General features: G+C 48.9%; 10 protein-coding genes across 10 annotated transcripts; 7 read left to right on the top strand and 3 right to left on the bottom strand.

Annotated features, from left to right (window-relative positions):
- Positions 1 to 1,802: 1,802 nt before the first annotated feature.
- On the top strand, positions 1,803 to 2,048 carry EI90DRAFT_2827247 (uncharacterized protein; the record flags this gene model as incomplete). The annotated part of the gene is made up of 1 exon (XM_039053593.1): positions 1,803 to 2,048. A coding segment is annotated over one exon (246 nt), but the record flags the coding sequence as incomplete, so codon positions are not given.
- A 30-nt stretch (positions 2,049 to 2,078) lies between these two features.
- Positions 2,079 to 2,270, top strand: EI90DRAFT_2831495 (uncharacterized protein; the record flags this gene model as incomplete). The annotated part of the gene is made up of 1 exon (XM_039053621.1): positions 2,079 to 2,270. A coding segment is annotated over one exon (192 nt), but the record flags the coding sequence as incomplete, so codon positions are not given.
- A 926-nt stretch (positions 2,271 to 3,196) lies between these two features.
- On the top strand, positions 3,197 to 4,756 carry EI90DRAFT_3011022 (uncharacterized protein; the record flags this gene model as incomplete). Its single annotated transcript, XM_039056430.1, has 6 exons — positions 3,197 to 3,394; positions 3,512 to 3,656; positions 3,708 to 3,866; positions 3,932 to 4,099; positions 4,141 to 4,178; positions 4,310 to 4,756. 6 exons carry the CDS (start codon positions 3,197 to 3,199, stop codon positions 4,754 to 4,756), a joined length of 1,155 nt encoding a protein of 384 aa, XP_038924142.1.
- A 4,586-nt stretch (positions 4,757 to 9,342) lies between these two features.
- Positions 9,343 to 13,013, bottom strand: EI90DRAFT_3114998 (uncharacterized protein; the record flags this gene model as incomplete). The annotated part of the gene is made up of 5 exons (XM_039062735.1): positions 9,343 to 10,743; positions 10,791 to 12,377; positions 12,432 to 12,582; positions 12,638 to 12,783; positions 12,843 to 13,013. 5 exons carry the CDS (start codon positions 13,011 to 13,013, stop codon positions 9,343 to 9,345), a joined length of 3,456 nt encoding a protein of 1,151 aa, XP_038924141.1.
- Positions 13,014 to 14,101: 1,088 nt separating this feature from the next.
- On the top strand, positions 14,102 to 15,051 carry EI90DRAFT_61857 (uncharacterized protein). Its single transcript, XM_039067860.1, has 4 exons — positions 14,102 to 14,177; positions 14,231 to 14,641; positions 14,719 to 14,783; positions 14,857 to 15,051. The coding sequence occupies exons 2-4, from the start codon at positions 14,388 to 14,390 to the stop codon at positions 14,952 to 14,954; spliced, it is 417 nt and encodes a 138-aa protein (XP_038924140.1). The 5' UTR covers positions 14,102 to 14,177; positions 14,231 to 14,387; the 3' UTR covers positions 14,955 to 15,051.
- Positions 15,052 to 16,096: 1,045 nt separating this feature from the next.
- On the top strand, positions 16,097 to 20,306 carry EI90DRAFT_3278585 (uncharacterized protein). The gene is made up of 7 exons (XM_039066620.1): positions 16,097 to 17,717; positions 17,769 to 18,019; positions 18,064 to 19,009; positions 19,061 to 19,291; positions 19,362 to 19,619; positions 19,680 to 19,870; positions 19,927 to 20,306. Exons 1-7 carry the CDS (start codon positions 16,169 to 16,171, stop codon positions 20,068 to 20,070), a joined length of 3,570 nt encoding a protein of 1,189 aa, XP_038924139.1. The 5' UTR covers positions 16,097 to 16,168; the 3' UTR covers positions 20,071 to 20,306.
- On the bottom strand, positions 20,247 to 22,647 carry EI90DRAFT_2900064 (N2 N2-dimethylguanosine tRNA methyltransferase; the record flags this gene model as incomplete). Its single annotated transcript, XM_039054036.1, has 14 exons — positions 20,247 to 20,382; positions 20,439 to 20,624; positions 20,684 to 20,766; positions 20,823 to 20,957; positions 21,012 to 21,183; positions 21,243 to 21,391; positions 21,441 to 21,492; positions 21,542 to 21,605; positions 21,654 to 21,769; positions 21,822 to 21,852; positions 21,958 to 22,031; positions 22,099 to 22,187; position 22,254; positions 22,364 to 22,647. Coding segments are annotated over 14 exons (1,572 nt in total), but the record flags the coding sequence as incomplete, so codon positions are not given.
- A 95-nt stretch (positions 22,648 to 22,742) lies between these two features.
- EI90DRAFT_2901935 (putative VPS4-vacuolar sorting protein) lies at positions 22,743 to 24,435 on the top strand (the record flags this gene model as incomplete). The annotated part of the gene is made up of 7 exons (XM_039054077.1): positions 22,743 to 22,832; positions 22,885 to 22,996; positions 23,048 to 23,254; positions 23,311 to 23,584; positions 23,639 to 23,869; positions 23,921 to 24,052; positions 24,108 to 24,435. Coding segments are annotated over 7 exons (1,374 nt in total), but the record flags the coding sequence as incomplete, so codon positions are not given.
- Positions 24,436 to 24,516: 81 nt separating this feature from the next.
- Positions 24,517 to 26,358, bottom strand: EI90DRAFT_3284671 (homoserine O-acetyltransferase). Its single transcript, XM_039066935.1, has 3 exons — positions 25,985 to 26,358; positions 25,753 to 25,926; positions 24,517 to 25,682 (listed from the first exon to the last, which is right to left on the bottom strand). Exons 1-3 carry the CDS (start codon positions 26,170 to 26,172, stop codon positions 24,629 to 24,631), a joined length of 1,416 nt encoding a protein of 471 aa, XP_038924136.1. The 5' UTR covers positions 26,173 to 26,358; the 3' UTR covers positions 24,517 to 24,628.
- A 225-nt stretch (positions 26,359 to 26,583) lies between these two features.
- EI90DRAFT_3165642 (uncharacterized protein) lies at positions 26,584 to 27,896 on the top strand (the record flags this gene model as incomplete). Its single annotated transcript, XM_039066294.1, has 6 exons — positions 26,584 to 26,669; positions 26,761 to 26,845; positions 26,902 to 26,978; positions 27,113 to 27,236; positions 27,292 to 27,304; positions 27,368 to 27,896. 6 exons carry the CDS (start codon positions 26,584 to 26,586, stop codon positions 27,784 to 27,786), a joined length of 804 nt encoding a protein of 267 aa, XP_038924135.1. The 3' UTR covers positions 27,787 to 27,896.

The raw sequence follows: 27,896 nt of genomic DNA, 5'->3' as shown, positions 1-27,896 counted from the left end.
GCCTGATTGCTGTTCCAATTGGCCCTAGCCTTCCCCATCGTGACAATAGTGCCAACCTGGAGTATTATTCATGTGTCATGCTCACACTTTTTAAACCATGGCGTTCTCCACTTGACCTTTTAGGTGACAACACCTCCTGGTCAGTCACTTTCAATGCATTTCTGCCCACAGTTTCTGTCCATACCCGACAACTGATTGACAATATTCAAATATTACATGAATGCAAAGACAGTCGTGATATGGAGTATGCAAGGCGTCGAGGGCGAGGCCATGACACTGATTTCATTACAAACAATCCCCATGCTGTCGCCAATGCAGAAGAAGGTGCTGACTTGAATTTTGAACTTGATCAAGCCATTCTTCATCAGCTTCTGGACATGGAAGAAGTAAGTACCACCAAACATTGTCGGGAAGATGTGGACATTCAGAATGCTGTTCACCATGCCATAGATGCTGGGCTATTCATTGACACTGTCACCGAGGATGTTCTATTGGATCCCCTCACGCTGAATGCTCTCCTTTCTCAACCATCCGCAGGCAACAACTTTGCTCAGCCAGTCACAGATCATGGTGCTTTAGAATTAAGGTGGTTGGATGATTATAAGACACGGAAACAAGTGGCAAAAGAGGCTCTGAAACAGTCAACGCTGACTAACTCTTCTTCCTCGCACCAACTCCTCAATTCAGAAAATTCAATGCAAGCAATGCTCATACTCAATGAATCTTACTCCAATGTTACTTGGAGTTCTGTACTGCCTCAGATCATCAGTCACCCACCGCTGAGCCCACCGATCGCCATCCAGGAGGTGCTGAATGCAGTCACAACACAATTTGCACTGAATGTAGAACAACAGCATGCTTTTCTTCTGGTGGCCAATCATGCCATACAGCCTTCTGATCTTTGGCAACCATTGTACATGTATATGGGTGGTGCAGGCAGTACTGGGAAATCACAAGTGATTAAGGCATTATCAGCATTCTTTGATTCAATCAACCAGTCACGTCGACTGCATTTATGTGCTTTCACTGGCGCTGCAGCACGAAACATCAATGGTTGCACATTGCACTCAGCCCTCAATTTGTCTCAGTTGCCACTGATGACAAGATCCAATGGCTCTCAAAGTTGCACTGATCTGATTCACTTCTGGTGTGGAGTGGACTATTTATTCATTGATGAAGTTTCTATGATTGGTTGCGAACTATTGGCAGACATTAGTGCTGCACTATCACTGGCAAGAGAATCAACTGATGCTTTCGGTGGAATCAGTGTGATTTTTGCAGGCGATTTTTGTCAACTGCCCCCTGTCGGCTACACCAGACTCTATACAGCTACTAAGATGTTGACAAATAAGCCATCCGACTCTATATCAGACCGCAGACAAAAGAAACTTAAGGGATCTCAGCTGTGGTTACTGGTTGACACAGTGGTGTTTCTGAAGCAGTCTATGCGTCAAGAAGGTGCCCACAACACCGCATTTCGAGATCTGCTGTCCAGATTGAGATTTGGTACATGTACACTGGCTGATAAATCTTTGCTGAATAGCCGCCTGCTCCAATCCATCCCACCAAATGACCTGCATTCGAACACATGGGAAACTGCTCCCATTGTAACAGCCTCCAATGCTGTGAAAGATGCATTAAATTGGTCAGCAGTGAAGACATTTGCTGCTCGTCATCAACTGCCTCTTTCAACATATGAAGCCACCCACTATCTCCACAATCAGAAAATAGAGGATGAAGCACTGATTGATCTACTCTTGAATCTCACATCTGACTCACAGACTGGTTACACCATTGGCCGTTTGCCTTTACTGCCTCAGATGCCAGTGATGGTTTGTGACAATTTCGATGTGTCAGGGGGTATTGTGAATGGCAGTGAAGGAATACTCAGATCAGTGCGTTACACCACAGATGATCATGGCACATGGTGTGCCACCAGCTGTGTGGTCAGAATTGAAGATTCCAGTGAACATTCTTTTACAGAGCTGCTCCCTCATGAATGTGTGATTTTGCTGAAAACGCTATCCTTCAAAGTTTCACACCCATTCAGTGGTCAATCGGTTACTGTGAAACGAAGCCAACTGCCGTTGCTCCCAGCATTTTGTATTACTGACTACAAATCTCAAGGTAGGACAATGCCCAAAGTGATCCTTGACATTGAAAGTGCGCGTTCCATTCAATCAGCTTATGTGATGATATCACGCGCTACAGCACTGGAAAACTTGCTGATTTTGCGCCCTTTCAACCCCAAACGTATTATGTCTCACATGAATGGAGACCTACGCAAGGAACACTCTCGCCTGCAAATTCTAGAATGCGAGACTATTTTGCAGACAACTTCACAAAACTTCCGTCATGCAGAGGCCATGGCCTTAAAAATGAAATTGCAAGTTCTCCAACAGCAGGTATGTGGCTACCCTACAATTGGGTTGCACTATTGTTGATCCAACTCATCTTTTTCAATAGGGCAGAGTGCCCTGCACCAGCCACATGATCCACCAAGGAGTAAGAGAAGGAGGTTAGAATAGCTTGATGCCTCCCTCCTCAATATCAGTGGTATGAGTTGGATTGCATTTGGCATCAATTGAAATAACTGGATCCCTCCGCCAGCTGATTAGTACTATGCAAAACTGAGTTGGTCGACTTTCCATCCAATTTGGCATCATCCGGTTCAGGCTTGAACTGAACAAGACCCACAGCCAATTGGCGTCCTAACACATGTGTTCTGACGGCACCGAATCTGCACACCAGGCACAAGAACCACCAGTGGATCAATCTCCAAACCTGTCCCCAACACTTGTTTTCCAATGGGTCCGGATCCGCACACCATGCACAAGACCCACCATCTCCAAACCTCCCCTTCCATTGTACCGAATGACTTCTGAGACCATCTGCTGTTATGTTGGAAATCCCCTGGGGTCTGAGGCACCAGGGTGTCAATTCACTCTTGATTTCAGATGGATCCAAAACGGAATTGACCATCTTTCTCTTCCTTGGCTGTGCTCCTAGATTTGTTACGACTCCAAACCTCCCCTTAGCATCTGATGTGCTGGGGTTTCAATTTGCAGAGATCATTCTCATCCTTTTCTATGCTGCTAGGTTTTCCGCCTCTTTTCACACGCGAGTTCTGGGCATGGATAAAAGCTGCTTCGATGGACAGCTCTCACTCTCGGTGCCCTCTTCGTGCAAACTCAAGATGGAATCCACCATTGTTTCTCGTCTCCTTGCACACACACAAGCTGAGAATTTTTTGGGATCGATTGATGCTTCCTCTTTGTCATACAAAAGTGCCGCATCCTCAAATGGGCAAAGCATTTGTGGGTCTTGGGTCTTACAAGAGAAACGCAATGTGTGGGGTGAATTTGCGCTTTTCGGCATAATCTCCATGACTGAGGTGGGTCCTTATGGAAATCAACGGTCCGCTCCCTTTAACACATGGCGTGAGCAAGGCGTGCGTACTGTGCTTGGGTTCCAACTTTCGCCTTAGTACTGATCTTAATTGTTTGGTCAGCGATCAAAGGTTAACGCAACCAGATACCAAATGCACCTCAGCATGCCTTCTTCGGCTCCACGAATGGTGAAAAAGTTATTCGCAGATCAAATCCGGGCTCTTAACCGGATTAAGAATGCCTCTGGCTTGGGGGTGCACTGCGAAGGTGGGTGATTTATTTACTAAATTCTTCGCAACGTCATCTGAACCCGTACAGAGGACATGATTGAGATTCATGAGAACGAGTTTGGATGGGCATATTTGGACGATCAGAATTGTCCTTTCCTTCGGATCCTTCACCCTATGTTTTTGGAAAGCAGAGCTTCTCCTCTCAAGGAGGGCAAAAAAGTAAACGTGTCTTTGGCGTTAGAATCCGGTTCGTACTCCTTCTTGCAGCCCTATAGTCTTGCCTTCATTGTTTTGCTCACGGATTGCCCGCAGATCCGGCCTCTCCAGCTAGTGTGACAACAAGCAACAACGATGCCACTCCCTCTGTATTCTCTCATCCCCAGTGGGATCCCGAGGGTCACTATCGTCGTGCGCTCCCATCTCCCAACATGCAAAGAGACTTTAAGTTCCATGTCGACCTCCACGCTTTTGATGACGACGGTATGGATGTCTCGTGCGACGGAATGGAATTGATTTTTAAGGAAGGAATGGCAGTCATCGGCACTGTGTCTCTGCATTTGTACGTCCTCCTGTTTGTCTACCACGCTACAGCTGTTCTGTTGGCTGATTGGCCTGTGTACTAGCACGCGAGCCTGAAATACGGTGAGGGGTGAAATTCACTCCTTTCAATTGCACTGGACTGTGATTCAGATAGTGGGTCGGGCTGGAGCACTGCAAGAGGAACCAATCGCCATCGCGTCCAGCAGCAAAAAACGCATTGCTGAAGAAGAGTTGCTGGGTCCGCCCAAGTGCGGTCCCTTCTTCACTCGTAATGGTGACAACAAAAAAAGAGAGGATTCCTCCTTGGACTGTGGGTCCAACAATGAAGAGGTCCTTCTGTTGCCTCCCGTCGAGGAACTGCTCACTATGGATCATCATGGGAAAGGAAAGGAAGTCGCATCTAAGGCTCTGTCTGGCTACACACAAGGTAAGCTGGACTCCAAACAGGATACTTCGCTCGATGTCAAAGAGCCGGTGGTCATTGAAGATGAAGTGATGTATGTTGCCCACAACTATTCTACACAATGGACGACTCACATTCGCCTTCCCCTTTTCGACCAGGCACCCATTTACATCTTCGACCACGAGCAAGGCTGATGAACAGGATTGGGTTGATTTGTAGTTGTGACGCATTGGCGATTCACCTCCGGGTCAGTTTTCGAGGGCTTTGAGCAGCCGAGTTGTGAGCACATAAGTTGGAATCTTCTGTCCGAACTACTGTATGTATTTACCTAGCGTACTTATGAATTGTCATTTGCTGCTGGGTTCAACTCATATGCACTCTTCTCGCGATATTGGCAATACCTGCCCATTAGACGGAATGGTAGCCTCAATACGTCGGCAAGTAGTGCCCCTGAGTCTGCCCGTCCTGGGTCAAGTTATAGGTTCTCTCGTTCATACCCAGTTCCTGGCAGATGACCCCCTTGTTCACAATGCTGCTATATCCTTCCATTGACGCTCAATGACCGTTAACCTGGGTTCCATTCTTACTTTAAATGCCGTTCAGAGAAGACTTGGTCCCCCCACCCGAAGATGATTCGCTTCTTTGAAGAACCTCAAGGTCGCGGGTGCACGCACTACCACGTGTTGATTAGCACCTCCCCAATGAGGTTACACACTTTCAAGTTCAGCCATCAGCTGTGTATCTGGTTGTGTGCCCCGCGCCCTGCGCCAAGGTGAGTGCTACATTGCATCTCGGAACTCTGGGAAACCTGAATATTGACAGTGATACCTTCGCATTCGATTGGGCCCACAGAATTGTCGAAGAGCGCCAAAGACGCAGCGCTTCTCATTTCCATGTCTTGAGTATGCCTTTCAGGTAGGCGCTGCTTTCCCTTTCATTTCACCCTAGTCTGACTATTTGTGCCAACTCACAGTGACCGAAACACTACCGTTGTTGTGGGGACAACTCCGTGTACCGCAAAAAGTCGGATTCTGCGGAATTTGGTCACTAACACGCAGTACATATCCGCTGACGCTCCCGATACTCATTCTATCACTATCCAACACTCCATACACTCACTCCATATTTTTCCTTATTTTCCCCATCATTCCCGACAGCCCCAAGCCAAATTCCCACGCCCAACCACGCCGCCAATTTCACCCCCTCTCCACATCTCAAGAACCACTGCACCAAATGGGATGAATAAGGGCTCGTTGGAAAGCTGGAGACGAGGAGGTTGCTGACGGGAGGATAGGCGGGTGCTGTGGCGAACTGTTGCGGAGTTAATCTTCACAATTCCCATTTCGGACCCGTTGTCACATTTTCCCCATTCACTCATATTTCTTTTATTGTTTCTTTGTTCCCAATTGGATATTCATCATTTACGGTTGCCTAACGGCCCGTTTACATTCCCCCAGTCCATTCATTTCATTTCCAACATATATAAACTAGATAACAGCTTGTACATAACAAGTTAGTATTGAATAGACCCGTGAAGGGACAAGCAGAAGTTGCATCCAAGGGGCAAAGACGCCATCCACGACCCTAACGCCCCCATTGAGCTAGTTGATAACGTCTAAGACCCCTCACATCATAATACTCAGCCTTGACGTCCAAGAGAGACGTAGGTGAGTGTTTGTTTGAGGTTTTTGCAGACTCAGTAGCGCCCACGGACCAAGACCCGGCCCAACGAACCACACCCGTGCACACTACCACCCTCCCCCTTCTCTCTGTCTCGAGTCTAGGCGATAGACCCGTTACACCGTGCATAAACAACTGGAGTCGACTGAGTGAAGTTGGGATTCCTCTGTATATGGATCAGTCGGACCTACATGGTCTTTGTATTCACTGTAATCTCCGGAACAAACTAAATACAGATCACTTGAAGTTTGGGATTCCTCTGTTGATGGCTCAGTTGGACCTCCGTGGTCTTTGTATTGACTGTAATCGCTGTAACGGACTAAATGGATTTCACTTGAAGTGCTTCTGCAGACCGTTTAGAACGGTGCGAGATTGGCAGGAGGTGATCAGAGTAGCGGGTTCTGCCGCGTCAGGCAGCGTCCACCAGTTATTTCTGCATTTGCATGCTGTCCTTTGCTTGTTGCATACTTTGCAGACATTACATACTTTGCACGCTTCACACACTGTGGCAACTTCCCATAGTTCCCACACTTTCCATTTTCAATAACAAACAAATTGCTTCCGATACAAGTCACGTTGTGGGTTCAATACAGAAAGTCACATGCTACAGAGTGTGGCTATTCCGCGAAATGAGATGAGTAACCACCTTTTCCGGAATTTTGTAAAATGTAGTATGGCTGTGCTTCATCACTATCCAGCCATTAAAGCTCTGATCTCCCCAACCCAGAAAAAAATTAGTTAACATTAACCTGGCCCAATCGGGCTTGTGTTTGACCCTGCGGAAATAGCCACACTCTGTAGCATGTGACTTTTTGTATTGAACCCACAGCGTGACTTGTATCGGAAGCAATTTGTTTGTTATCGAAAATGGAAAGTGTGGGAACTATGGGAAGTTGCCACAGTGTGTGAAGCATGCAAAGTATGTAATGTCTGCAAAGTATGCAACAAGCAAAGGACAGCATGCAAATGCAGAAATTCTTTTCAGTAACTCATTTCATATTCCGGGCTTGTGGAGCTGTTCCGCTAGTGCTGTTTGCGGTTGCGCCAACTTGAACAGTATTGTGGCCGTTTGACGTTTGACATCCGCGCACTGGTTAATTATCAGTTATTACAATTTGCACTTGGACGGCTTTCCAACCAGCTCGGGACTCCAAGCCTGATTCGCGTTCACTGGAGCTGTATCACACTCAGCTCATAAGGCAGCTCACTTGTATGTGTTTTGTTATAACTGTCCAGTCTTAAACATATTCTTTAGTAACTCACACACAGTTGTGCATGTAGAACCGTCATACAATGTATACGGGTTTTGTAGCTTGATCCAGCGAACGGCGCGATTGTGGTCATCAAGAAAGAACTCGGCACTGCATGCTCAATAGGTCTTCATTTGCATTGGTACGGCACTCAAATCCAAACGTTGTGCACATGTAGTCTGCAGAGTTAAGTGTACGCTTGCACGCAGCGTTCTAACTTACCAGAACAAGATCTGGTGTAAATTCGACAAAGGACGGTTATCGATACACAATTATTACATGGCTGGTCATGGTCGTAGAGAAAGGTGAAAAAAATATGGCACCTCACGGTCAGCTCCAGCACTGAACGCAAGACAGAACCAAGGAAAGATAATGAAATGAATGAATGGACCGGAGTTTAGGATCGTATGAAGCTCACGACTGCAGTGCTTGAAAAATGAAAACGAAGATCGTCTCTTGGTGCACGACCCGGTAACGAGTAAGAGTTAAGAACCCATGGCGGCCAGCGATCCAAGTTTATTTTGTGGGGGTTTTCGCAGGCGAGCGGGGTGAGCTAGCTTGACCCAGGCGGCTGATACTCGTGCATTTGTTTGCTTTGCTGTCGCTGATGCTTCACAAATGCCTCCGGTTCTTGTTCTTGACCGTAGATCCGACTCGTTTTCGCAGCGGAAAAATAGACGATACTACAAAATGCGCTTAAAGATGCCGGGATCATGTAGAGTATACTCCGAAAACATACTCTAACTGCTCCCCAAACCCCTCACACTCCGCTCGCTCACATCCTCATTGATCCAAACCCCGCCCTCCCACTCCGCCCTCCCGCGCCACTCGTACTCGCACTGCCCTGTCCCTCCGCTACAGCCTTGATCTTCTCCATAAGCTTCAGATACTGTCAAAAAGAACTGCCTTGGATTTACCACGGAATCGAACAGCACAAGGAGGCTCCTTCATCCGATTCTGAGCAGGATTCTCGGTCAATGGTTGATCTTATTCCGGTAAGGCCGCGCAAAAGATGATGGAGGCGACGGTTCCAAAACAGCGAATCCACTTTTTGCGCTCAGAGCGTTGATCAGTTACGTCCCGAACATCCTGAAGCGGAAAGGGTGTGAGGAAGGGAAGGGGGGATAGCACACGCAACGCCAAAGAGGGGCAAAAACGCGCTGGATGTGTAACCAAACTTCATCTCCGTTATCCCCGTCGTCTTAGCCCTCGGGCTCAACACATCGGTCGAATTAAGGACATAAATAGCTGGTAGTGGGGGTTGGATCATAGAGGTGGGTAGGCTATGCAGATTGGTCGCTGGAGTTGGTTGTGAGTTTGCCGAATCGAATCTGATACTCGCAAAGATTGACGTCACTCTAATGCCATTGGTATCACACACTTCGCTCCATTCGAAGACATGTGACGACGATTCGACACGCGTACTGCTTATCGAAGTGTTAAGTCAAAGCATGATGTGTCTCTTACGTATCGGAGTTGGACACCCCCAAGCCGTCACTGCACACCGTTATGCTTCCACTGATTCTCAACTTTCACACCCCTAACGCGATACATCGAACAGTGCCGACCTGTCGATTTCATCTTTCCATTGTGCCAACATGTATCATCGATCGATCGAAACCTCGGCGTCATATATAGAAACATATATCAATACATCAGCGATGAGCGATGCGAGGAAAACTGCGTTAGAGAAAGAAATGAATACCCTTAATATTGTTAGAATTGAAAGATGCGACTGTGATTTGTTATAGGTGTAGCGCAGCCAGTGAACTCTGTAGATCTTTTATCAATAGTCTGCAATCAAAAAATGGAGGTTGGATTTGTGGGTGTTCTCAAGCTGAATATCCAATTCAGGCTTGCCCGCCATGTGCAGGTGATGAGGCCAATGAAATGCCGAAGATTTCAATGAGGACCATTTGTGCCTCGGAATGGCGTCCGAGGATGGAAAAAGCACTACGTAGATTTTCGAGTGAGAGGGCCAATTTTTGGGCATACGCTCCTGGGTTAACAGCGACTAGCTGGCGGTAGAGCTTGACACATTCTTCGATGAATGGGAGCGCCTCCGAGTGTCGTCCGAGTTTGGAAAGTGCGGCAGCTAGATTCTGGAGTGACCTCGCCAAATGCGAGGTGTATGATACTGGGTTGACGGCAACTAGCTGGCGTTGGAGTTTGACGCTTTCTTCGATGAATGGGAGCCCCTCCGAGTGCTGTCCGAGGTTGGAAAGAGCATTACATAAATTGTTGAGTGACAAAGCCAAATACGGGGTGTATGATCCTGGGTTAACGGCAACTAGCTGGCGGTAGAGTTTGACGCTTTCTTCGTTGAACCGGAGCGCCTCCGAGTGCCGTCCGAGGTTGGAAAGAGCAATACGTAGATTGCTGAGTGATGCAGCCAAAATTGGGGTGTATGATCCTGGGTTAACGGCAACCAACTGGCGGTAGAGTTTGACACTTTCTTCAATGAATGGGAGCCCCTCCAAGTGTCGTCCAAGATCCGAAAGAGCGTTATATAGATTGTTGAGTGAGGTGGCCAACTCCGGGGTGTATGATCCTGGGTTAATGGCAACTAGTTGGCGCCGGAGTTTGACACTTTCTTCAATGAATGGGAGTGCCTCCGAGTACCGTCCGAGATCGGAAAGAGCATTGCGTAGATTGTTGAATGACCTGGCCAACTCCGGGGTGTATGATTCTGGGTCAACAGCAACTAGCTGGCGGTAGAGTTTGACGCTTTCTTCCAGGAATGGGAGCGCCTCCGAGTGCCGTCCGAGATTGGAAAGAGCAATATATAGATTGTTGAAGGACATGGCCAAATCCCCGGTGTATCCTGGGTTAACGGAAACTAGCTCGCGCTGGAGTTTGACGCTTTCTTCGATAAATGGGAGTGCCTCCGAGTGCCGTCCAAGTTCGGAAAGAGCATTACGTAGATAGTTGAGTGAGGTGGCCAAATCTGGGGTGTACGATCCTGGGTTAACAGCAACCAATTGGTGCCGGAGTTTGACACTTTCTTCGATGAATGGGAGTGCCTCTGAGTGCCGTCCGAGTTTGGAAAGGGCGACATATAAACTGTCGAGTGACTCAGCCAAATGCGGGGTGTATAAACTTGAGTTCACAGAAAAAAGGCAACGGCAGAGTACAACAGAATCATTTGCTGCTTCATATGCCTCCTGGAATCTTGAAAAAAATTCCAGGTTCCACGGAAGCTTGGTAAGCACTTTAGCCAGTGCACTGAGAGCCCTGTGGTCAACAACCAACTGGAAGATCATGAGGTAGTTTCGTTGACACAATTGATAACCCATACCTTAGCCCATTCAGGGAGTAACAAGATACTGACATAGCTTTCCGCTCTCACACAGACTTCCACCCACCGAGTTGCTTCCTGACTCAGAAACATAGTAACTGGCCCAGCAAGCTCCTCAGACCGTTCCTGGACTCCACTGAGGTGATGGATGATGTGGCGACATGCATAATGAAAGTGCTCCGATAACTCCTCTGGAGGAATGCGCGGCATTTCATCTTTGTGGAACAAGTTTTCAATCAACCCTAAGCCCTTTACAGAGCACAGATCCTTGTTCAAAATCTCAGTACATCGCAGGGCAACCCTGGCATTCTCCGCCCCCACTGATATGGGGGTGAAATGAAAGTTGATCATTTGGGGATCGATCCGATCGACAATAAAATCGCGAAAAGATTGGTGTAAGATGCGAACCGGAATGTGGGAATCCTCAACTCCTGAGAGCAGAGGAGCAAGTTCGGCTAAAGCATATTGAACAGAAGAATCGAGGAAAGGTGACAGAATTGTATCCCAGGCTGTGACGGAGAGAGGCTGCTGAGCAACGAAGATCGCTCCCATCACAATCGGATAATCATGCGCAAAATCTTCATCCTCCCAATCAAACTTCTTCAAAATCCTCGTATACAGGTCATCCATCATCTTCTCAGTGGGCACCTTTGATCGTTTGGTTCCGGTGTCAAGCAGGCTCTCCAGTGTTCTCATAGGATTCTTCCTAGGCTTCTTCATGTAGCGAAAGATGGTGCTGATCCAAATGAATAAGCCACCCGCTCGATCCAAGATCTCCTGCACCGTACTATCCTCGTCCTGGAGTTTATGCGCTAAATCGGGATGCCAATTCTTAAGCTCTTGTAGCTGGAAACGGATGTATGCAGCACAGTCATGCATATTTATGTCATCCAGGAGATCAATGGTGAGGTGATCGATAGGGAAATGACGTGAGAGGGAGCGATTAACAAGATCAACATGTCTTGAAGTAACGAAAAACTTTATGGAAGACGGTAACTTGGGTACTTCCTCGCAGAGAATCTTAGCGAGGGGGTGATATGCTTCTTCATCGCATTCGTCCAAAGCATCGATAATGACCACCATAGGGTGGCTGGGAGGCGGAGGCTTATGAAGGAGAGGCAAAGACACCAATTCCTGGAACTGCATCGCGAATGAAGCTGTTGAGAGGGTGGGGTCTTTTCGAAGGGCAGAGATAATGAAGGTACGGTAATCTGCATCACGGCTTGCTAGAGCTTGAGCAATGCCGCTGAATAAATGGTCCGGCCGTGACTGTTCGCCTGCTCTGAAGAAAAAGCATAGCAATAGGACACCCTCCCTGTTGCATCTATCGGCAACCGTGTGCACAATCGAAGTCTTGCCAGCGCCAGCGACAGAGGTCAGTAACATCAGCCGGTTCTCGTTATCCCCGGTGTTACAACACCAGTTCATGATACGCTCCGTGAGATCGACTCTGGTGCCTTCCAGGCACGCCTCTGTTGAATCATGGTGGGCGATTTGAGGGTATCGGAGACTACCGAGGATTGTGTCACTCTCCAGACGGTCCTCTATGGTCGATAATTTGATACCGATTGTTAAATTCGTCCTAAGCTACACCGACCGGAAATCAGAATGCTTATGGAACGATACCGTGAGGAAAGCTACCTGAAACGATGCCAACGCTTTGTCAAAATCTTTCCTTAGGCCCTCAATTCTTCCAGGGTCTCGATAGTGGGACCATGCATTTCTTACACCTGACCATTCCTCTAGTTTCCTAATTCTTCGTTCGATTTTTGACTGGATCTCCTGTAGCGCGCTGGTACTGGACGTAAGTATGATATCCGAAACCACCGAAAACCAATACGACGTACCTTCCAAGCTCCGCGACACCCTCTACCCATACCCCTGCCTCCCCCGCTGATATATCATAAGACTTTATGGCTGAAACTACGTTGGCTGTAGTGCTAGCTACGTATTCACCAAAACCAGCCCATTGTTCCTTGTCCTCTTTGAACTTCTACGTGGCGCAAACTAGCGTGAGCTTTCACTCATAATCAAGCTTGAATCATTACCAACTTTAACCTCGTCGAGAATGGAGAGTGCACCGCCAGTCGCCATCTTTAAAGGAGGACACCAATCAGCGGTAGCATTGACGACCCTGAGAATTGGAACCGCCATGTCAACTCCCGCCTCGAGATAAATATTGATCGTTTTCCTGAGAGTTTCAGCCTTTTCCCGCAACGACATGGTTGATAGCGGAACGAGTGGATGGAGGAGAGAGGGCTTTAGGCGCGGAACGCACGTGTGCGAAAGCCAGAGCCACGAGGCCCCCCCGTCTGGTTATGGAAGGTTGAGCAAGGATTTGATATATGCATTGACTATTTGGTCCACACCATACGAATCTCTGATACCGAATCATGACCCGGGTTCGTTAAGTAATTGGTATGGGCGATGACTCTACTGCACGAGAGCCAGTATCACACCGCCTAGAACTGGAAGCAGGATCAATATGATAACTAGATATAAACGAGCAAGGTGGGGGGTCATACTGAGGCACTGGTCACTGCGTTCGCTTCGCACAGAGGGCTGGCAGTAAGCGCCTGTGGGGCACGTACGTCGGTGAAAGCTGGGATCCTTCCATCAGGGTCCTGGAGCGCAATCAGCTTCATATGAGCTTTACTAGTAGATGCCGGTAAGTACTGGCAAGCGCCGGCTATGCGTTTGCCCAGGGGTTTCCCACGCTCGAATCATCATTTCATCACCTAATCGACACGTTACCAGCTGAACACAACGTTCGACCGACTGCTTCCCCGCCCATTGGGGGTCCCTCCGGCTCCCTCCAAACCTTCCACTGGAGCAGAGCTTACCATTTGAGGACTCGATCACACTGACCAGCCTCTATTGGAATAGACGATCGCACACACCCTGGACACAGCAAGAAACGCCTAAGTATTGACTACACCACCAGATCTGGACAGCCTTGCAGCCTCCCCTCGCTGTTGTCTCGCGGTCTCTCTCACCCAATGAGCTATGTTCGTAGCGCTCAATCCTCAGGCCCAAATGCCTGGCGTTCATGCCAATCTCGAATGCCGCCAGCAGCATCGATTAGGAGTAGCGCTTATGTCGATTTTGGACATGTTTTATTACTGGACCGATCGGTTTGCGACCGGTCTTCGTCATGAATTAGCCACGGCTTTGTTCACAGCACCTTGATGCTGGGATTGAATATTGTGACATCATAGTCTACACGCTCCTTCCATAAGCGCAATTTGCAATGTTCAGCACTCTCGCTCAGCGGGCGTTCCGAAGCCAGAATGATGAGGCATCTGTGGATTTAGACGATCCGATCCTCGCTCTAAAATGTGGAATGCGTTATGACCGAGTTTAGAGCTCCGAGAATTATCAAATGGGGTACGTTTCATTAGTTTGGGACAACTGCCCCTCACCCATGCAGCGCATCTTAGCCGTGGGGCTCATGCCTTGTCAGGAAACAAACTCAGGGGCCAGCGGGTCCGGTGAATACAATATGTGCCGCCTCGTGCGTTGCTATGCAACAACAACGGTCGCGAAACGCTCCAGTTTCTTGTTGTTTGCCATGCAACAACGTCTGTTTCTGCAACTATGTTGTGCAATCCCTTCTCGACCGCGCGCAAGTCATTGTCACCGCCCCCATGTCGTATAAAGCTTGGGATTGCGTGTGGAGTGCGCGCGCACCTCGTGCGAATTGTCCTCATGACCTTTAGACATCAAAAGTCGAGCGTCTTCAACTTCTTCCTAACGATCTTAGTCGTTCTATTACATTGCACTGGAACGCAGGCTAGATCTGGCCCGTTAGGTGGTAACGGCCCCGTGGATACAAACTGCACTGACTCGAAGTAAGCTGCTGATTCTTCATCTTTGAGAGTTGTGCATCGAGGAATGATAAACAACGCCGTTCCCTGCGACCGTGCAGTGGCCAGGCTGTAAAGTGTTCCAAAGGGCAGCTGATTTGGACTATCATTGGTGCCGTCTCCGGAGGTGCGAGGAATGAACAATGTTTACTATTCACGTTCATGTCTAATCGCGCCTGTCAATGCCTTTCCCTCCGTAGTAATATTTTCGGCTCTCGTCATTTGGGCCCTGGTAATGAGGCATCGAAGATCGAAGGCGAATGGTTCGGGGAAGGATCCGTCTTTACAGCAAGTTTAGAGATGGTACTGGCCGCTAGCGGCATTACGACTACATTACGAAAACATGACTGTATTTATTTCATGAACTACGTCACGAAAAGAAACATAAATCTTATCTTACCCGTAGAGTGCACTCCTAGCAGTATTAAGTTTCCTTATTTCAGGCCTCATGCCCTAAATCCACAATCTGGCGATTATCGACACCAGAGCACCATTCCTCAGCATCCTGTTGTCGAAGCCTTGAGTTTGTTGTTCGGCCGCAATGAGGTCCTGATGTTGCAGATATGCAACGGACATGTGATTAATGCGGCTGGCTAAAACGAGGTCTAGCTGTCAGTGTTTTGTGCGTACAACGTTTCGTAGTGTACATATTCCCTAGCTAGCCTTATACTGACGTGGGGTTCAGCGACTGGGGGGGGCGGGTCGGATTTATGGATGTTCAATCGAGGCCTGCGCAGGTCTAGGGGGCGTGTTCAGCGCAAGTGCTTGGAATTGCCCCCAGATGAATCTCGCCAATGGTCCCACCCTGCAAGAGGATGAGGATAACAAGTGATTTCGGCAACCCGCCCACCGGAATTAGCTGTGGTACAAGTGACTGTGAGCCACGCGAATGGAAAAATCTCGCTGAGAGGGAGACGCTTTGTACTGTAGTTGGTTGTTCCCTCGATACTTGCAAGATACTTGTTCCGAGGATCATGAACACTCCCACACGCGTGGTGTCGGGTGCAGGAGTGGCACTTAGATCGACGACGTCTAGACCAGACAATTGGAACTGTATGAACTATAGAGAGATATGCTTGTCCCTGTGCCCGAGCCGTTCGTCTTGCAAGAGCCCATGCGTAAATATGGAAAAGTCTGCAATGATTCCTTCGATTCACTGAAAAGGATGCAATCTCCATCCTCAACGCGGTGGTTTGTGCGAACCTATCGGGTTGTTGAAAGGACCGATAGATAGAAATTGCGTCACTCGAGGCCGTTGAAATGTACGGCAAGGCAACGGGCGGGATCAGAGCCACTTCGTTAATCAAACTCGCTTAGAAATTGATGGGACAAGTCCTGATCCAATGGTTCACTTACACGCTACATTACGAACTGCTGGAGAATAATGATGTGTGTTATTACTTAAATCACGATGATGGGATGGGATGGGGAAGTTGAAGCGAGGACACAAAAAGGCAGAACCGTGTGTTTGCTTCCGGACAACCATTCCGAGCCGTCCTTGCGCCCGCCCTCATGCCATCTGAGCCAGGACTGCCGTCAGAGGCGACAAATACCCCAACAACGGATTTATTTATCTCGAATTTCCATTCACGACAGCCGGGCTCTCCATTACAAGTCAAGTCAAGATCACAAAGCCCCGCTTCACCCACCGTCTCTCTCGAGTGCCCCCAAGGTCTTACATATCTGGATTGGGTTAAACAATGGTCTGATACGCATGTTGCTCGTTGGCTCGCCGATGCCAAAGTTCCTCAGTACGCGTCTCGCTTTAAAGATCACGATATTCGCGGGGACGTTATTCTTGATTTGGATCAAAGCGCGTTGAAGGAAACTGGCGTGCTTAGCGTTGGTGACCGAATAAAGATCATAGTCGCCATAAAGGCGCTGCGCCAGAGATGCATGAGGGTTCAATCACCGGCTCCTACTCTACTGCATCCACGAGTCATTGCCGACCTAAGTGCGAAAGATTCGAAAGATCCCGGCGTTAGCAAACAGAATGGCCGACGTTTAGATACGGGGAGACCCCCTCCTTTGCACATCTCAGACTCTCCACCACAGAATTTCCCTCAGGTGATTCAAACTTCCCATGGAATGCCAACACCTGTCGGCGCAACCTCCACTCGTTATACCACATCATCCTCCGGGTCATCCGCGACACCACCTCAAGCTCCTCAGCTTAGTGCACGCGGGAACCTTCCTCCTCAAATGCCAGCGCCACGTTTCCAACCCCCTCCACCCCCTCGACAATCCTCTCGCAATGGCCTTAATGGCACTGGCGCTCATCCTGGAAGGAGAACGCCTGAACCACACGCCCCACCCCCCTTCACTCGCGGAGAACTTCCTCCCGCTCCAACATCATCTAATGGGTCTTGGCAACCAGGAGAACCTGCACTTCCAGCCCGTCCCAATCCCGGAAACCTACCAGGAGGCGCATTTGCAAAGGTTCTAGATCCAAGAAACGCACCTATACCTCGTTCAAACTCTCCTGTACCACCGATACCTATTCGATCAAGTTCGACCCGAGCTTCACACCAGAAAGCGGGCTCCACGTCTTTCGTCAGACCTGTCGCCCCTCCGAACCAACCTGGTGTCACTCGTCCAGGGACGTCTGGCGATATACCAGTCTCCCACTCTCACCCATACGGTGTCGGAAATTCAATCACTCTGCCCTCTCTTCATGTGCCGACCTCGAATCTAGCGAACGGCTTCACATTGAGTCCTATTGTTGAGAGAAATAATCTTCAAGATCGTGATGATTCAAAGGATGCTGCGAATGGTCACAGTCGCGGTTTGCTGAGCAAGGCACCATCGAATGCTTCAGGCGCACCAATGTCTTTAGAGGAGCTAAAGCGTCGTTGTGTGAAGTTTATACTTGCGGACGACGGTCATTCAAGGGTAGTCAATGTAGGGGACTGTTCCAATGGTGTTGATGTAGTGGAAATGGTCCTGAGGAAGATGGGTAAATCCATGGGGGGCCAAGCGTACGTGGGCCAAACAGAGAATGGAGGTCTGGTCGTTGATGGTTGGGTCGTCTATTTGGAAGGACCAGGCAACACCGGGCCTCGTAAGCCGAAAAAGGCCACCCAATACGGACGAGAGGCTGACATTATATCAGGACAACCATTGAGTGAGGCTGAACTTCTGGCAGTTTGTCAAGCGGATCCTTCAAATCCGGCCAGAGAACACGGTCTGACTCTCCGAAGGTATAATCCACCAAGAAAAAATACGAACAAACTCGAGAACTTCTTTGGCGAGATCCCTCCCACCAATGTTACCCAAATTTCGCCTACCAGCCCTGGCAAACCGGTTGTCGCCGTTACTCCACGACCCGTCTTAGCAATCCCAGATAGTGATGAGCCGCACCACGTCCCTTCTCACGACCCGTTACTCCTGGTGAGACAGCCGGCAAGCCTATGGGCCAATCTGCTGCGAACAAGAAACTCGCGCGAGCTAGTACAGTCAGTGTCATGTCGGGTCTGGGTATACTTCCACCGGACATCACTACATCGCCGTCGAAACAATCCCCTTCCACTTCATTGCGACCCAGCCCGCAACAGAGCAAGCTTCGCCGCTTCTTTGGTGCTCGACCTCCATCGGAACTTATCACCTCTCATCTTGGAGAGTTCTTCCCTAATACAGAGAAGCGAGTATTGGATCGGACGGTGAGAAACAGCATACTTCGTGCAAGTTCATCAACGAAACGTGACAGCGTGCGGTCTTCTTGGACCTCGTCCATCTATCCTGGACAGCTTCCGCGACGCTCGACTTCTCCGGGTCGATCACTCCTTAGTGATTCGCCACGTCCTTCTATGTCTCGTCGGCGCCCTCCCGGTGCCTCGCGCCTTTCTGAGTCTGAAGAAAGCGTCGTCCCTAGAGTATCTGTTTCAACAGATGGCGGCCAATCCGAAGACGACAACACTTCGCGAACATCTGTATCTTTTGCAGATGAACCTTCCACACCACATGTCCTTCCTCCAGTTCAGTTCGGGACAGAGTCGCTGTCCGACTCGCTTCTCCCATCTCTCAATCAGAATAGCTTCCTTCGGGCAAGCACTGCGAAATCACGAAGAGCGAGCAAACGATTGAGTACGATGACCGTCGATGAGATCACGGCGGAAGTTCAAAATCGAGAACTTAGTGTTATCAATGACAACGAGGAAGGGGACACCACCGTCGGTGACCAAACGTTAGTGGATGAGGGGGAGAATAAATCTACGGCTGACTCCAAGGAGGAAGAGGAAGGCGAAGAGTATGAAGAGGAGGAAGAAGATATGAATACTGATGAACTCGGTGAACCTGATGACGAAGAGGACGAAGAGGAGGACGAGGTTGGCAAGGCTGTGACATCTACGGGAGGTTAGTTCCGTCATTCCTTGAACGATCATATTCGCTAACTCCGATGATCAGGGAAAGGCTCCATCAAGTGGATCAAGGGTGCACTCATTGGGTCTGGTTCTTTCGGCAGCGTCTATCTCGCCATGGATGCCCGTCAAGGTTTACTGATGGCTGTCAAACAAGTTGAACTTCCGACTGGTTCGTCTGCAAACGAAGAACGCAAGAAGAACATGTTGAGCGCTCTCGAACGCGAGATTGAACTTCTCAAAGACTTGCAACATCCTAACATCGTGCAATACCTTGGTAAGTGCCTCCGAGGGGGGGGGGAGGGGGGGTGATGTAACGAGCAGAATTTTCACCCCCTTCTGATCAGATTCTTCAATGGACGACAAATACTTGAACATCTTCCTGGAGTACGTGCCTGGAGGCTCTGTGGTGACTCTTCTCCGGAATTACGGTGCATTTGAAGAAGCGCTCGTCAAGAACTGGGTAAAACAAATCCTTACGGGATTGGGATACTTACATGGTCGTGACATCATCCATCGCGACATTAAAGGCGCAAACATTCTGGTCGATAACAAAGGCGGCATCAAAATATCTGATTTCGGTATCTCCAAGAAGGTCGAAGACAGTGAGTGACGCATTATACTTGTCTTCTCTCTGTGCAAACTTATACACCTTGTTTACACAGACCTTTTGTCATCCGCTCGTGTTCATCGCCCTTCACTGCAAGGTTCTGTCTTCTGGATGGCCCCTGAAGTCGTGAAGCAGACCTCGTATACGAGCAAAGCAGATATCTGGAGTGTGGGGTGTCTGGTCGTGGAGATGTTGACCGGAGATCACCCTTGGGCAAAGCTCAACCAAATGCAAGCAATATTTAAGGTAGGCGCTTCAATGTCTCGGTTTGATGTTTTATTTCCTGATGAAATCCTCTGTAGATCGGCGCTATGGCTAAGCCGGAAACTCCAGGCGATATATCGACCGAAGCTGAAGACTTCCTGAGGAAGACTTTTGAGCTCGATTACAATTTGCGTCCGCCGGCAGCTGAGCTGCTAAAACATCCCTGGCTCACGAGTGAATGATTCCCCATCGTTTCTATCCTTCCCTTGTAACATTTCTGCTGTATCTCATTCACGCTCATTGGCGATAAAAGTAATCCACATCGATTGATTCGATATTGCTCCCGCATGATTTAATCCACCTGTATAATCTGTTGTTGTGCTATCCCACCATTGTCTTCATGCGTCTCATTGCGCTTGCGTTTGCGTTTGCTGGCTTTCCCTCCAGCCCGGGAGCCAGGGCCCCAATTTGGAGTAGGGTTTTGCTGATACCGAACGAGTTTGACTGAAGATGAGTCGACAGCACCAGGATGCCTGGTAAAATCCGCGATCGAACTGGAACGTCAAGTTAGCAACCCGAGATGCGTTTGTCGTGATGATAGTTGACGCACGTTGGTTCCTTGCTCAAGAGGGCAAAGGCAGGACTGCCCTCTTTGATGTTGCTCATCTTGACTGGGTGCAGCTTGATCCAACTTCGAATGACATCATGGATTTCTTTCCGACTGGCATTTGTCTTGATAGAGCCAGGTAATGCGTGAGAACGAGATATCTTGTGCCCAGCGTTCAGTAGTGCGGAACTTGGGTGAGTAGCATCAACGAGACGTAGGAAGGTGCGGTGCAATGATACCAATCATACCCTGCATCTTGCATGGATGGACTGGAGCAATGGAAGTTTCCTGCCATCTTGGATGGCGTAAAGTAGAATGAGGATTCAAGTTCCTAACGATAACTCCGGATCAACTGTGTATCATGAGAGTCATTAGACAGTTGGGTACTTCGCTTGCCACCGTTAGCATTCCTTGCATGCGAGAACTCGTCCCAAAAGCATTGGGGTTTTCCTTCACGAGCCTGAGTACCTCTTCCACGAAGTCATTATCGTGCAGTGGCCCCGACCACATAGGACCCGCCACCTAGAGAGATGTTAAAAGAAACGTTGGTTGGTAAGATCGTTGCTGAAGACTTACGTGCATCTTAGAACCACATTCACCACACTCTGTTCCGACTGTCGGTCCAATGGTAGTTTTATACATTATATTAATCTGTCCTGAGCTTTCTGAGATCTTTTCGACGGCTTTCCCCAAGGGCTGCTCGTGAAAGGCCTGGCATGAGGTGCAAACAAAGTAGATGGCAGTTTTCCTGTTTCAACCAAAGGCGTGATTAACGCTTGCATATCTGTGCAAATTGGGCATGCCCACGAAGCAAGACGTTTCACATCCGAAGGTGAACTTCTGATTTTGAAGAACAGTCGCACGTAAAAGTCAATGGAAAGTGACAGTAGTGGGGTGATACTTCGTCCATATCGAGCCGCCGCATTGGCGACGGAATTGATGACAAGTCGTAAAGCCTGGTTTAGCCATCAGTATAATCCGAAATCAGAGATTTTAACTGCCTACCGCCTCATGAGTGTATTCCGACTTCACTGGAATCCCTCCATAGTTGGAGAAGCTAGTACTTGCGTCAATCGCTGCAGTGCAAATAATGCACTTTGACAAACCATTTTTCCGGATAGTTCTGCCCCGCTAGTACTGCTAAATCTGTGCACGTCACACATAGGAGGCCTTAGGGAAAGTCAGATCCTGCAGCTAAAGTCTTGCGCGCAGCATCACCTCCATCGGCTACGGCTTGCACAGCGGCATCCATGAAAGGAGCTGCAGTGCCATATGGATCAAGATCGATGACATCGACCCGCTGTCGTTCTTCCCGGTGATTATACATTAATGTACTGAGGACATCGTAAGTAGGGATAGATGTACCACATGCAAAAACATTCTCACCAGGCATCCCCTTCGTGCACCCTCACTTTTCCTGGCGTCATACTATGTTCCGTTTGATCCGGCTTCTCGGTGTCCTCACTCTGTGGGTGAAACCCATCTACGACTTGGTTAGAGGGTTGCTCCACGATCTTGGGACCCAGCCCGTTGATGTCCACATTGCGCCTCATTACTGCTGTCGCTTCCGGAGATAGGTCGTTTGCGATTACATAACTATACGCTAAGTATGCATCAGTTTTCCCTTACCTGGACAAGCGGGACTCATACGAGAAGCACTGACTTCACAAGAGGAATCTCATTTGCATATCGAATTGAACGAAGACCAGTGGCACTCAGAGGTTCAAGGATGGTTATCTTGTGGGTTTTATGCTGCTGAAACCACATCAATGTCTTCTCGTGGGGAGCACTCATATGTGTTCAGACACGCACCGAAACACTTGAAGGATTTGACAGAACCTGAGCACAATCCGGTCCAACTTCGGTTGCGAATGCTGGGGACACAATAAAGTGCATTAGAACTTCTGCTATTCCTATGACGGATAGACTATATTCCGTTATTCTTACCTGCCTTCCGCCTCTTGGCATCCCTCGCCCCCACTTTCGCCTCCTGCCGATCTCTACGAAGATCCCACAACCGCTCCTGCTCTCTGTTGTTCCTCTCACTCCATACCCTTATGCATGCCACGCTAAGATCACGGTTGAACTCCTGCACTGGGTTAAGGAATGCTCCATTTTCGGAAGGCAGTAAGATGAACGCAGAATTTTCTCGATGCAATGTATGATCCTCTGGCACCGTAATAGATGAAGTAGATATCTGCGTGGATGACATCCTGTAGCGCGGGGTAAGCGCCAAGAGGCGCTTAACTGAAAAGCGGTGTTGCAGAATCCTGATCTAGAAATGAACTAGGGTCAACGTGACTTACGCCCAATCGGGGCGCGCCGTTTGCGTCGCGATTCGTCTGCGCATTACATACCCACTCAAGCGCAACGATGTCGAATACAAATTTCCTAGATGTTCGTCACTTTCGTGAGTAAAATGCCGTCTTATCTTACCTTTATTTGTTAGCGTGCGATCGCGATCGTTCAGAAGGCCATCGAGGAAGATGGGAAAGGCAACTATTCCGAAGCCTACGTACAGTACCAGAACTGCCTTGAATACTTCTTGTTGGCACTCAAGTGTGGGTCTGTCATCACTTGTTTCCGCATCATTATATAATTAGCGCCCTCAGATGAGAAGAACGCCAATCTCAAGAAACTCATCCATCAGAAAGTGAAGGAGTATCTAGGTCGTGCCGAGAAGCTTAAAGATCACCTAGATAAGAGTGCGGAGAAGAAAGCCAAAGGGGCAGCGTTGGGCGCTAATGGCTCTGCAACCGCAAAGAAGGGCGACGATGACGATGATTCGGAGATTAAGAAGCTTAGAGCTGGGCTTTCTAGTATGTATTCCTGCTTCGGGTCTCTTGATTGTCCGTTGAATCCCTTAATCGTTTAGGCTCCATCATATCGGAAAGGCCGAACGTTAGATGGGATGATGTTGCCGGTTTGGAAGGGGCGAAGGAAGCACTCAAGGAGGCGGTTATTCTTCCGATTAAACATCCTCATCTCTTCACTGGAAAACGCACTCCGTGGCGCGGGATATTGTTATATGGACCTCCTGGGACAGGGAAAAGCTACCTCGCCAAGGCCGTAGCAACCGAAGCCAAGAGTACCTTCTTCAGTGTTAGTTCAGCCGATCTGGTGAGCAAATGGATGGGTGAATCTGAAAAGTAGGTAGTTTGGATATCATCCATTATCATTTTCTTAAACAAAATCTCCATCAGACTTGTCCGGCAATTATTTGTAATGGCTCGAGAGCAAAAACCGGCTATCATATTCATTGACGAAGTCGATTCTCTATGTGGAACGAGAGGGGAGGGGGAATCAGAGGCTTCGCGGCGCATTAAAACGGAGTTTCTTGTTCAAATGAATGGCGTAGGTAACGATGAAACCGGTGTGTTAGTGCTTGGAGCTACAAACATTCCTTGGCAACTTGACATTGCCATCAAACGTCGGTATGTCAGGTCAACACAGGATTATACGTCCCCTATATGATAGCCTAACAGGTTCGAGAAACGGATATATATCCCACTCCCAGGCCCGGAAGCACGAAGACGGATGTTTGAACTGCATGTTGGCACTACTCCATGTGAGGTGACACAGAAGCAGTTTAAAGAGCTGGCGGCCAAGACAGAAGGGTATGATGCCTGCCATCCCTATCATAGGTGTCCTGATTTTCGTTCACCATGCCAGGTACTCCGGATCCGACATAGCGATTGTTGTCCGCGACGCCTTGATGCAACCCATACGGAAAGTCCTGGCTGCGACTCATTTCAAGGAAGTAATGATCTCAGATCCAAGCACTGAAGAGCCTGTCAAGAAACTGACACCTTGCTCGCCGGGTGATCGTGCTGCCACCGAGAAGAGCTGGTCAGATGTCGGGCCGGATGAACTCTTGGAGCCTCCGCTACGCATGTCTGATTTTTTGCAGAGCATACAAGCTGTGAGGCCGAGTGTATCGGAGGATGATATTAAGCGGCATATCGAATGGACCAGTGATAGCGGGGCGGACGGTGCTTAATGCACGGTTTATTTCCCGCATGGATTTGTTGGCTCATAGGATAGTTTCATCATTCAATGGGAGTTGTATCAGACAGCCAGTCTTGGACTAGTATATGAAACTTTTTATTAACTTCTGGCTACAATGTGTCTGTTATCACAGTTTCGAGCAGACCTCTATGAACGATACAGTTACACGATAGGACCGCGATTTTTCACCACTGGGTAACATCCACCTCTGCCTCCCCAAATGTGGATGTTTTCGTGATACGAAAGTCATCCTCCTTCCTGGGCTGTGCGATATCCACCGCAGCGTTCATGATTTCCGGCAACCTCTCCTTCATCCATCCCAGAATCGCCTTGTTGATCGCTTCGAATTCAAGCAAGAAACCATCATGTCCATCCGGGCTAGGAATCGTAATGAGTTTTGCATTGGGAATACAAGTTGCAATAAGGGATTGCTCGGAGGGCGTGAAAAGACCGTCGGACGAGATCGAGATAACGAGTGTGTGATGGGGGAGTGTGGAGAGGACGGCTGTTAGAGAGGCATCAGGGTCCGCTGGCACCCCAGATGCGGACCCGGGGGGTAGCCGGTCCCGAGCGAGGTCATGAGTATCGAGTTTGCGAGAAATGTGTATGTAGCAGTTCGCGTCAAAACGGGAATTGAATTTTTCACCCTGATACCTTAGGTATGACTGAGCCCTGAAGAGGGAAGTGGGCCTCTCTGGCGGAGCTGATTCAGATGAATCCACGGCGCTGGGGGCGCCGTCAGCGGGAGCTCTTGAAGAAGGGGAAGAAGGGATTGCAGAGGTTTGAGGCTTGCGGCAGCCATCGTTATGTGCATTTCGCGCTTCCGCAGCGCGATTTCTCGGCGAATCAGGAGGGGTCATGACGCCGCTCGAATATTGGGTCGTTGGTGCTTGTATTTTTCTTCCAAATTTACTCTCGAACGAATCTCTCGACCGATAAGTTAATAATGCAGCCATACGGGCGGCCGCTAAGCCAGTCGTCGGCTGTTTTGACAGATCATTGATGTCATAGTATCCATCCGCATAGAGTGGATCGCTATAGATAGACTGGCGCTGTGCCTCGCCCCAACTAATGCACCAAGCGCTGTGTCTTGCGGATGTGGCGACGGGTACGATGTTTCGGATGTAGCCTGGCGGAGCGCAAACCGGCCATTCGAGAACTGCCATTCCTCCCATGGAGCCACCAATAGCCACCGCAACGGAGGAAACACCAAGCCTATCGAGTATGATTTTATGTAACCTATGTGGCGATAAGAGTCCTCGGATGAGGATTGGGCCCAAATAACATGCAGCGGAATGGATCAATTCACCGAACGTCATCCCGGATGGTGGTTGAAGGGAATTCAGGTCCATAATGGAGGCCGGTATCAGGGTCGATGGTAAGTGGCGACGCAGACCCATAAGGAGATCCCAGGACGTTCCCGCAGAAGATGAAGAACCTTGACGCATCGAAGACCTTACCAGGTCCCATTAAAGGTCCCCACCTGAAGAGACATCCATCGATTTAAATATGATATCGAATGAGCGGTAGCAACCACGCACCAATCTTCAACGTCCGCGCTGCCGGTGAATGCATGGCATATAAGCATGACGTTGTCTCCAGCGTCATTCAGTCTCCCCCAGGTTTTGTAGGCAACGGGTACATTCTTGAGTTCCACGCCATTCTCAAGGGTGAAAGAGGGAATAGTAACGATAGTCTGTCCATTCACCAACTCGGCCAGAGGACTCATGATGTTGTGGAAGACGATCCAAAGATTAACGCCGGACTCTTCCGGTCTTCTACAACGCCGCGAGCCTTCACGGCTTTTCGGCCCAGATACAAACCAATGGCGTAGTCTTGCGCAACCGATGGGTTTTTATTTGTGAGTACTTTCTGGGCAACCATGGGACTGTGAGAACTGAATCCTAAACCGGAAGGTGAGGGTCAACTGCTAGAACCATGCGGCCGGCGCCACCCACGTTTTGCCACTTCCTGTCGTCGCTCAGCAAGTTGTGAATAGTCACTTTGCTTTCAAGCTACTGGCCATTGGGAAAGGATTCATAGCTGCCATACTCTCTAGACTGTTGCACGAAGTGTGACACCTTTGGAAAAACTATCTTCATCCTTTACCCACGTCGATAGTACCCACTTGACTTCAGACATGGTGAATTTTTTCAGCGATATTCCGGAAAATATTTTCGAGTGGATTGGAAAGCAACACTGTTTTTGGGTTGCAACGGCTCCCTTGTATGCCAGCTGCAGCAACTGTCAACTATGATCACACCGGACTGACACCACTGATTCTATGCTTGGATCGGATATCGCAACCGATACAAAGGAGCCCAGCCGGACATGTTAATGTATCGCCGAAAGGCATAGCCGGGACGTTCAAAGTCCTCGACAAAAATACGGTCATGTACCAGGTGCATGAAATACGCCCCAAATCTTGTGGTGATCCTCAAAGTCCTCATTTGCTTAGGATTTGTCCGGTTCTGGGGTTGAGACAATAGCCCATATACGGGAGAATGGTCGAATTACCATCATGTTCCAAGTGAGGTCATATAATCTATCGCTTGTGTACGTTCACATTGCCTTGCTTTCAGGAATTCAGTGAGGCTCCACAGATCGTCCGACTATACGGGACAGGCACGCCTCTTCTACTCACGATTCTGGAGGCATTGATGTGATAGAGAGATACTTGAAGGTACCTGGCACGAAGTCGGCACTCCAGAATTCAAAAAGTTAATTCCTGACGAGGAAAGGATCCCAGGGAGCAGGGCGGCGATCTACGTCAAACTTCATTCAGTTTCTACTGTAAACTCTGTCGTTTTTCGTCTAATTTCACTTTACTAATAGCTCATTTGCCCAGTCCTGCGGTTACGGTGAGGAGGACCTGAGTTAATTCTTCTAAACTACACGTTGAAGTGCCCCTCCCTTCATGGAAGCCGTGCCGATCTATGAGTTCTCTCATCATCGTAACCAACTTATCTCTCTGTTGGCCAACAAGGAAAAGTTCGATGATGACACGGAACAAAAAAACCTGGATTGCAAGTCTCACAAGGGTATGTTCAACTACTGGGCGCAGAAAAATGCAGCTTCCATCGACGGCCTACTTGGGATGGACATCGGGCTTGAGATTGCGAAACATCAAAAGGTGGACATCTATGCCTACAAACCCTTTGTACACGAGGAAAAGCGGAGAGCGTTTGCGGTGGAATTAAAGGATCCAACTGCCCCATTGTGTAGGGTCCGCCGTGTGGATTCTAGCTATGTCATGATTGGCGTCGGCTTCGTGGCTGGCCTGCTTGTCATGGCCGCATTTAATCATTTTTCGATGCATTTTTTGTCCTCGTTCCCTCTCTGATGCCATATGTTGACCTACCTGTTCCTGTACGATATTTCATGCTCTCTTGCACAACTGTACCTTTCTTGAATGCTGCCGTACAAGTATGATAATGACTCTGGCTGGCGTGG

Source organism: Cantharellus anzutake (assembly GCF_015039405.1).
Source record: "Cantharellus anzutake strain C23 chromosome Unknown EI90scaffold_1, whole genome shotgun sequence".
Classification (NCBI taxonomy): domain Eukaryota; kingdom Fungi; phylum Basidiomycota; class Agaricomycetes; order Cantharellales; family Hydnaceae; genus Cantharellus; species Cantharellus anzutake.
The sequence above is the reverse complement of the archived record's forward strand: the minus strand, read 5'-3'. Positions and strand labels throughout refer to the sequence as shown.